The 9,866-nt window shown below is 41.7% G+C and overlaps 1 protein-coding gene across 4 annotated transcripts in view; it reads right to left on the bottom strand.

Annotated features, from left to right (window-relative positions):
* Nucleotides 1–9,827, bottom strand: part of PSIP1 (PC4 and SFRS1 interacting protein 1) — a 55,886-nt gene extending 46,059 nt beyond the window's left edge. For all 4 annotated transcript variants that reach the window (XM_019517558.1, XM_019517559.1, XM_019517560.1 and 1 more), the window contains exons 1-3: nt 9,709–9,827; nt 8,339–8,415; nt 910–1,048 (exon numbers count right to left, since the gene is read on the bottom strand). In XM_019517558.1, the coding sequence (XP_019373103.1) occupies nt 910–1,048; nt 8,339–8,415; nt 9,709–9,780 (288 nt within the window). In that variant the 5' untranslated portion in view covers nt 9,781–9,827. The remainder of the gene's footprint in view (nt 1–909; nt 1,049–8,338; nt 8,416–9,708) is intronic.
* Between the last annotated feature and the right edge of the window lie 39 nt (nt 9,828–9,866).

Raw genomic sequence — 9,866 nt, 5'->3', positions numbered from 1 at the left:
AACCGGGGGGGGGGGGGGGGGCAGGGGGGGGCCTGGACCTGATGAGCTGCAAGGTCCCTTCCAGCCCCTAACAATCTATGAATCTTTCCCCTCAGTTTGCAAAGGAGATCAAGAGAAGAGAATCATTGGCAAACGAGGGACTTGATCATAGGTCCCTCATAAAAGACTAGAATACAACACTGCTCCCAACTACTAAAGCATGACAACAGCACAAGAGAAAGGGAAATGGTATCCTAGGTTTGTTGGCTTGCAACTGGTACAGCAAACAGAGGAGTTTAAGCAGGATTTATCCTAGCAAGGAAAGAGCAGGCCCTCTTCATCAAGGTTCATTAAATTCAGTTTGCATGGTCTGTATATGTAAGAAGGTACTGTGTGTTTGTGCCATGGTATGAGAGGGCTGTCTTCATCTGTAGACAGTATTCTTCTTAAGATACGAGTATGTTTTAACAAATTCCTTGCCACTGCACACAGGTGGTTAGCCATGTTATCCTGAGGTCAGACCAAAGACAGGAAAAGGCAGCACTTCAGAGATTAACTGGTTCAAGGAGGAATGAAGCTTTTGTAGGCAGTTTTCTTTGTCAGATACCAGGATGACTTATCTGGTGAAGTACATGAAAGCACCAGTTAGTCTCTAGAGGTGCCACCCTGCTCTACCTTGTGTCTTCCCCAGTGCAGCAACCAAGGCATCAGTAGCACCCTTGTCTCTCCTGCTTTTATACCAACCAATTCTAACCTACACTAACCACTATCAGTCTGACCTGCAATTGAACACAGCCGTAACATTTCTCTCATCATCTGAGCTATTGCATTACATTTCACAATGGCCAGACAATGCATACTACTTGACCAAATTAGACCAGAATATCTTGTAGACATTAGTAGTAAGCTATACATATGAAAACCAGTTACCTGCTGATGACAGAATTTCACTTTGGGGTTGTTGTCAATTTCCCATAACCCTTCATTAAAGCCTTTTCTTTTATTTGGTTTGCCATATTTATCTTTATTTTCAGAATAAGGAAATATGTCCTTTGGTCCCAAAAATGCCCTATAAGAGGTGAAAAAAAATGTTAAGAGAAATATTTTTCTACTCCAGTATCATAATCTTTAATATTGCCCAAAACATGTGCACATATAGTACAAAAAGGGAAAAATCACTACCAAGGTATCTGAAGTAATAAAAGGTGTAAGAAATAAAGAAACGAGACAACTAAGAGTCCTTAAATCTTAAAAATGGGATTTGAGATGCAAGGTAAGTTACAGACATTAGTTTGAGTTGAAGAACTATAGCAGTCCATTCAGGACCTTTTTCTATAGGGTCAGAGTCAAATAATAAGCAACACTATTTTTTCTAAGTTGGACTTGGGAGAACAAAGTAAAAAAGGTCCGTTTCAATGTTGTGCTTTACACTGCAAAATATTAAAGACAAATCAAGACTTCTCTTGCATTCATGTTCTTGAGGGTTACATTTCTTAAGAGGAATGTGTCTGTTGGTAAACAGTACAAATGAAGAGTTTAGAAATATATTCTCATTTTTAATCTGTGCTGTCTGAGAGAGTGCAAATCCAAGACCCAACTGCTCAAAAGGCTGTGGCCACAGCGGTCTATACCAAATGTAAATCTGTAAATCCTAGAGAAACTAGTTGTACTTTTTCCTCATCATTTATATTTAGGTCTACCTGAAACTCATATCCAACTCACCGAATTAGTAAAAGGAGAATGAATAAATCATTTAATAGCACTTAAACCATTCCTCACTGTAAGTTACTTTGCTGTCCACTAAATGTGCTTTAAGTATAAAGAACCTGTTACTTAAGTTACAAAACTTTATGATGGGTGTCAAACTAACTTTTGCCTTCCTGAGGCCAGATACAGACTGTGGGGTTTTTCTTGGGCTGGATCTGGACTACAAGGGGCCTCCTACGCTGGATTTCAACTACCAGCAGCAGGGCAAACATCAGTGCAGGAGTTAGTTTGATACAGGCCTCTGGCAGATGTTACACTTAAGACATGCTTAACTGGTTAATTACATCTTAAGGAGCAGTATTACATAAAATACATGTAATAACTTTATGTCTGGTTCCCACTGCCCTTGAGTATATCGCCAGCAGTCCCAGCCTCCAGAGCACACCACACCACACCACACCACACCACACCAGATCCATTCAAGATTCTGGTGTGCTCCAGAGACAGGGACTGCCATCCAGCTGCCCAGCACTCCCAGCTAGGGAATGCATGAGAACCCTTGCCTCTTGTGCACTCCAAGCCAGGAGCACCAGCTGATCAAGGCTCCTAGCTGGTGGGGAGTTCAGGGGAGTCAAGAACTCTGATACAATACCTTACTGAGAGCCCTAAATAGTGCTCCTAGGCAGGGAAGTGCACCAGTGCCCTTGGGTCTCCTGTCCTCCCCCACCTGACAGCTCCAATCAGGTGGTGCTCCCAGCCATGGGAGTGCCTGGGAGTGTTAATCAGCTGGTATTCCTAGCCATGGGAGCACATGGAAACCGAGTTTGCTACTTGCTGGTGGAGGAAGCTTGGGATCATGATTCTGGGCTCCCCCTGTACCAGCAATATGGTAGCGTCAGGAACTGATCCCCAATCCCACAGTCTTGCCTCCTGCCGTGTACACGTAACACGGCAGAAGGCATTAGATCCCACCCTGCCTTGAATTTAGATGTCTGTCAGTGACCACAGCCATTGCTTGTCTCCCACCATGTGTGGCCAATGGGGCTCTTGATGGCAGGCCCCACCCATGTCCCTACCCCCAAATTCTCAGCCACCCTAGAAGTCCTGCAGGCTGGGTGAAACTGAAAGCCAGATGTTTGACACCCTGATTTATTAATTACTTTAAATACATAATTCACTTACTGTATTGAACCAGCAGACAGATGATGGCAAATCTCTACAAGCAGATGTGACCAACATTTGGTTAAAATATGAATAACAGACAGCAATACATTACTAATTAACAGACAGGTACCATTTCATGCCTCATTGGTTTCTAGATGGAAAGGCATCAATGGAAGACAAAACTATTAAAAAACCCACTGTAATGCAAGAGGCATGTCCTGTTCTTTGCAAAGCAGGCAATCATACTTTAAATTTCACTGTAGCATGCAAAGAAATCTACAAATGTATGAAATTTAGCAAGCCGACTCTCGTTACTTTTTGGTAAATTGCAAAACTACAACGCACTAAATTACACTGCACAATGAGGGAAAGGTTTAAAGTTCTAGAGAAAAAAAATTCTAAGAGATCATTTAAAGAAACCTCCAAAGACACTATTATTGTAACATGGAATTTACCATGTAACCAACTAGACTTCAGCCATATTTATTTTTTGTGACAGCGTCTAAGAGCAAGTTCTCAGAAATATTGAAGTATCTTTTCACTTACGTCTAAGTTTCAAGCAATTTGACACTTAGGCCCCTCGTCATATTGAAAATAAACAGAAAGCTTCTATTCAGGAAGGTACTTACTGCCAATCCCCATCTGTCACCTATTGCTAATAATTGGTAAGTAATTCAGATACTTAAGTACTATCACCTACTCTCATCATCTACTTTATATACATGTACTTTGGTTAAATGTATAGAAAGTGATGAAGGGGAAGTACCTGTTAAAGTGTCACTTTTAGAAGTGGTTAGTCAGTTTTAGGGCCATTGTTATAGAGGCCTTGAAAATAAGAGAGTGCTGCACTAAAACAAGCTACGTCCCATAATTTTTAATGCTTCTAATACAGTGGTTTCAAACCTGGGTGCTGTGATGCAGGTGCTGCTGCCATGGCAACAGCCAGGTAAAACCCACTTCTTGCATTTGGGCTGTGATCAGCCTGAAGCAGGCAGGAATTGGGCTGCTGCAGCCTGGGTGGGCCTGTCCAATGCTCCACCCAGAAAGAGGCACACAGGACAGTTATACCTGTGCATTTCTGTTTTTGGGAGGAACGTACAGGGTACTGGACAGGCTGCAGCAGCAGGTTTTAGGTTTATCACAGCCTGACTACAGCAGAAGAGTGTGCATGTGCCATAGCCCTTTCAGACTGGCTGTGAAACAGGTGCACAGGGAAGCAGCAGAACCCTGTTGAGAAGCACTGAGGTAAGCTGAAGCAGGACCGGCAACAGTTCTCATCTAGAAATGTTACCACATTCAAAAAGAGTGGTAGACGGGTGCCCTGTCCCTGAAATGGTAAAAACCACTGTTCTAATATCAGCCCTGAAACTATTAATTGCTGTCAATCTTGAGGCTTTTAACAGTTTAAGGAAACTAATACTGCAGCACTAACAGTGCAAGTAAACACTAACAAAATCATGGGATAATAGGGCTTTGAGGAACCTAAAGAGATCATCTAATTAACCATCTGCTCAAGTCAGAAACTTCTCCATAAACTATCCCAACCAAGTGTTTGTGTAACTTAGTGGTCCTCAACTGCCCCAGACCCCTATTTCCAGGGGCATATGAAGCCAGACAGGCAAACTGCTGTGGCAGGAAGGGGCAGTCCTGCCTGCATGAGGTTTATCAGGTTAAAAAAAAAAAAATGACAACAAAATAATACCAGTCTTTACCTTGAAAGAGAATAACCTAAACTTAGTACATAAATTGGATTACCTTAAAAGGAAAACTGGTGTCCAGAACAATAAAAAGGTGGGAGAATAAAACTACTCTATCTAGACACTCAAACAGAAATAGAGGACATCACGTAACTTTCATTCTTGCAGTTTAAAGCATACAACCAAAGAGCTGGTGTGTCACTCCACCTCAGTGGTATCTGATGCAACAAAAAAAGTACTTGGATCACATGAAGAATTAATAGGCACTTACCTAAATCATGGTGGAAGTTTGTAGCACAGCAGCATTTTAAATCTCGTTCTCTTCACTGCATACCACCCCCCCCGGTGTGGCAAAAAGAACCACAGCAGTAATTCCTTCTCGGCCACTCAGCAGCAGGAAGGGGTGTGCAGCAAAAAGACTGAGATTAAATGAATCGCTATGCCACAAACTTCTGCCACCATTTTGGTAAGTCCCTAAGAATAGATACTGCAGTGCTGGATACTGAGGAGACAGTGGGGCAACAGCAATTCAGCAAACCAGAAAAGGTGATTTAAGGCCATTTTGACTAATCAAAATATCAGTGTGAACCAAGGTACAGTAGTATCAATTACAAACATTTTATATTATGTGTTTATGCAGTCGCCCCATCCATTAGGACCATCTAACAGGAAGGATGCTGGTATAAATGTTTTTGAAATGGGGTGCCACTAAATTCAGAAAGGTTATGGAGGGGTGCCTTGATTCTAAAGAGATTGATAACCACTGGCTATCCTGTACTTAAAAAAACAACAACAACAACAACAACAACAACAAAGAAACCTTCCAATGATGGATATCCCACAATATCTTTCAGTAATCTAAAGCCAATCCTTCACCGCTCTCAGAATTAGAAAGTTCTTCCAAATATCAGACTTAAGTTTCCTGTCTTGCAATTTAAGACCATTGCTTTTTGTCCTGTCTCCTGTGGACAGAGAAGTCTACCATCATCTTTTTGATATTTTAAAACTCAATAGTCCATCCCTCCCTCAGTAGTCCCTTCTCCAGGCTACCCATCTCAGTTCTTCCAAACTTTTCTTGTGCATTGAATTTCCTAGGAGTCAAATAACTTGTGTTGCTCTCTGCTAGACTCTCTTCAAATTTGTTCATGTCTTTTTTGAAGCTTAGAATCCTAAGCCAGACAGCACTCCAGCTGAGGCTTCACCACAGCTGAATGGTATGAAACACTCATTTCCCATGACTTGCATAAGAGATTCCTGGTCATACATCCCTATTTGCCACTGGCTTTTTGGAACCAATGGCACACTGTTGACTCATAGTCAGCTTGTCTTTTTCTGAAGATTTGAAGCATTACCAGCAATACCCCAATTCATATTTGTACAATCAATTGCTCCTTCCTAAGTGAAATACTATGCAGGCTCATTAAGTACACAGTACTGTCAGTATTGTAATTTAAATAGTCCCCAAACTGACTTGTTCCTGTCATTTTCAAAACTTCTAAGAGCAGTTCCAAAATTAATTATTAGGAGCCTTGAAAAATGACAGGAACAGGTCAGTATTGTGGCTGCTTCTATTGCAGTACTATATATTTAATAAGCAAAATTTACATCACGATTTCCCAACCATTTTTGCCTCACAGCACACTTACCTAAATAAAAAAGCACCATGGCACACTGGACAAAGGGGGTGGGGAGAGGGACACGACAGGGCCAGCTGGACAGCATTTTGGGGTGGAGCCAAGCTCCCCGTCCGTCTGCATCTGCAGCAGCAGCAGGCGGGAGGCACGGCTCCAGCCCAAAATGCTGCAGCACACCTGGACATGCCACGGCACACTGGTTAGGAAATGCCCGTTTACATTAAGTTTAGGTAAGTACATAGATATTTCTTCAGGCCCAAAGCTATTAACTTAAATGGAGAGCTGTATCCTTTAAAGAAGAGGAACAAAAAAAAAAAACCAAAAAAAAGCTAATGAATGAATGAATAAACGAATGATATTTCACCAGACAGGAAAGAAACAGAATGATGGTATTCTAAGTGTACAGCTACCCCAACAAGGACTGTGGTTCCACTGCACAGTACCTAGTGCACACACACAGAAAGAAATGGTTCTTGCTCCAAAGAGGTTTGAATCAAATTTTAAAAATATACAAGAGTACAGCAAAACAAAACAAAAAGGCTCTGAGCTGGTAAAAAGATCTATATGGGCAAAAAGTGACAACAGTGACACTTACCTGAACTAAACATGTATACAACTTGTCAGGCCCAAGTTATTTAAGTACAAAAGAGAGACCAAGTCAGTGAAGATTGCTAATGCATGTTTTCTTTACCTTATAATATTTTTATTTATTTATTTTTACAAATTTATAAGCCTCATAAGGTTTTCAAATTTGTGCTTTTCTTCCTCTGAAGAAATTTAACAGCAATAAAAAGTGCCCCTTACAAAATAACAAAAATATTCAAAGAGTATTTTCAAGTCTTGTATATCAAGACTAGCTTCCAACTGGCTATCTACACATGCTACACCAGTAGTTTTCAACATTTTTAAACCTGAGGAACTCCTTAGTAATGCTAACTCAGTTTTCATTTGTTTCTTGACTACAAAAGAGTAATTTTTCTGTCATAAAAAACTCACAAAGAGCACAACAGGGAAACATGGTTTTAGCATAGTGGATTCCTATTCAAAATCTCTGGGTTTATTTTGTGCATCACACTTGCACACCTACCACATTAATGTTGTGTGGCACCCTTGAAATGATCTCAAAGTACCCCAAGGTGCCATGACACCTTGGTGAAGAATCACTAGCCTACAATAACAAAGGGCCAAGAAATGAGACTACTCACAAATATACAGTACATTTAAGTTGCTGTGTAATTACCAGTTAACAGTTTTCACAATAGGAGATTAGAAATAGCATGTGCTTTTAAAATAACATCACAATTTCAGTTCTTCTAAAGCCTATTTCAAAATGCTTGTGTTGCTAACATTTTACCTGGATATTTCACAAAGCAACATTCATGAAACTAAAGGGATCAAGAACTTACAGAAAAAACATAATTGACTACTTTGTCTCTTTTCTAAAGAATAATGCTCAGTAATACACAAAAATTGTATATACTGTAATTTCAGTTTTATTGCAAATATCTTTTTCCTCAAGGACAAAATAAAGAAACAATGATATCTAAGGATAAAAGTTATATAAATAAGGAGGAAAGGAAATAATATATCTTCTCACATATATAGCACACCTCATATATAACATGAATGTTGTTCTAGAAAGGCAGCATGAAGTTAAAGAAAAAATTGCCTTGTAGTAACTGAGTAACAGCAGGAAGGGAGCCAAGCTCCATGTGTGGACCCTGTCTGCCAGGCCCAGAGCTGCAGCAATTAAAGCTGCCACTACTTCCCCATCACCAAATTTCCAGACCCATGGGGATTTGTATTTTTTGCATATAATGCACATTCCAATTTCCACCAGGTGGTTTTGGGGGAAAGACGGATATAATATGCAAGGAAACAGTACATAGGACAATCATAATCGCTGTAATTTTACAAAGTTGAATAAAAATTCATAAAGTTTCATGGAATGATTATAGATCAGTGTCCACCTCCGTATTTCACAACTGAAGTAATATAAATAACTAGCATGCATCTTCAGGTGCCTAACTTGTTAACTGTTGGTAGTTTAGTTGTCTACTGTTGAATGGTATAATTTGTGAATGCTACAAATGCAGACAGACAAACAACCATCAGATTGTTTTCATTTCCTTTTTGCTTTTAATCTACAGGACTTACGTCTCATGGGTGCCAAAAAAGAAAATGGGCATCTTATTTGTAGGAGGTTTTACTGCTCCATCAGGAACTTCATCCACCTAGGGACAGATGACAAGAATCAAAACATTTAGTAATTATGCAGAACGTGTGGGAAAACATTTAAGAAATATCAAATGAGAAACAAAATGGTAAAGAAAGAACTTCTGACAGAAGAACTGTTCTGTCAACTTTAACGCAGTAACATAACAAAACCCAGGTATCAAGGATGATGTTCAAATTGTGTTAGCAGCCCTTAAAGCAAAAAGGGCACCTGCAGGTTCCAAGACTAATGTTTTCTTCAAAAAAAACGGGGGCAGGATGAGCGTAAGCAGTATCTGATCCGATGCAAATACCTCCTTCTTACCACAATCCATAGCAACACTTCCTATCCCGTGCTGAACCAATGACTGGCACTGACACAATGCCTTACATATCTAAGGAAAAAGGGTATTAAAAAAGGAAGAAAAAATAACACAACACAAACACAGAAAGGAAACCCCAGGCTTCTACCATTCCTAACCCTGTGGTGCAAAGGGTATACACCACCAGCTTTGCCTCTGCAGGCTCACCAGTATCAACCCAACTAGAGTAGGTGCCACTCCCCGAGACCTAGGGTACCAGGCTGGCAACTGACCACTCTCTTCCTGAAAAGAGCGGGTGGAAAAGACTTTAAGACACCAGCAGCACAAAAATAAAATCCATTAGGAAAACAAGACAGGAGATAAACTGAAAACTGCTGCTGGGGGCAAGGGAGCAGGACACGTGATCCACAATCTGCTTTGGCTCCCAAATGGATGGACACAAAAACAGATGCTGGGGGCACTGCTGCTTTAAGCTGCTTCTACAGCTCGCAAGGCTCTGTTCAAGACCCCTTGGCCCCGGCTTGCCAACTACCACAACCAGATGCAGCAATGTTTGGAAAGCCCCCACCTGCTGACCAGGCCATAAGGAGAAAGGGAGGAGGGGGTGGGGAAGCCAAAACAGGCCCAAGCAGCCTCGTTGTAGGAGCCCTCCATTGCTTATGCTAGTAACTAAAGATAACAATTATATAAGGAAAAGAAATAGCTGATCAAGATAACAATTATATAAGGAAAAGAAATAGCTGATCTTCTCTCACCCGCACCCACATATAACACATATGTTGTTCCAGAAACGCAGTATGAACGAAAAAAATGCCCTTGTAGTAACCGAATAGCAGCAGCACCGGACCCAGGCAGCTGGAAGAAGCTTGTCCTCCTCCCTCCCCCAGCCCGCTGCTGTGGGGGGGCTCACCGCCCCCCCCCCATCCAGGCGCACTCGCAGGGGAGCTCGGGTGCCCCCGCACGGTCGTTTCCCGGGGGCGGGCGCCTTACCCGCGCGGGCCAGTGAGGGTAGCCCTTCATCTTGGCGAAGATCAGGTCTCCGGGTTTGAAGTCTCGGCTCATGGTTGTTGCCGCCAACGGGGGTCACAGTGCCGCCACCAGAGATGCCGCTGCGGGGGGTGGGGGGGAGCACAGAGCACGCGTGATTG

The sequence above is a fragment of the Gavialis gangeticus genome, unplaced genomic scaffold, assembly GCF_001723915.1.
Source record: "Gavialis gangeticus isolate Ggan-Ray unplaced genomic scaffold, GavGan_comp1, whole genome shotgun sequence".
NCBI classification, from domain to species: Eukaryota; Metazoa; Chordata; order Crocodylia; family Gavialidae; genus Gavialis; species Gavialis gangeticus.
The sequence above is the reverse complement of the archived record's forward strand: the minus strand, read 5'-3'. Positions and strand labels throughout refer to the sequence as shown.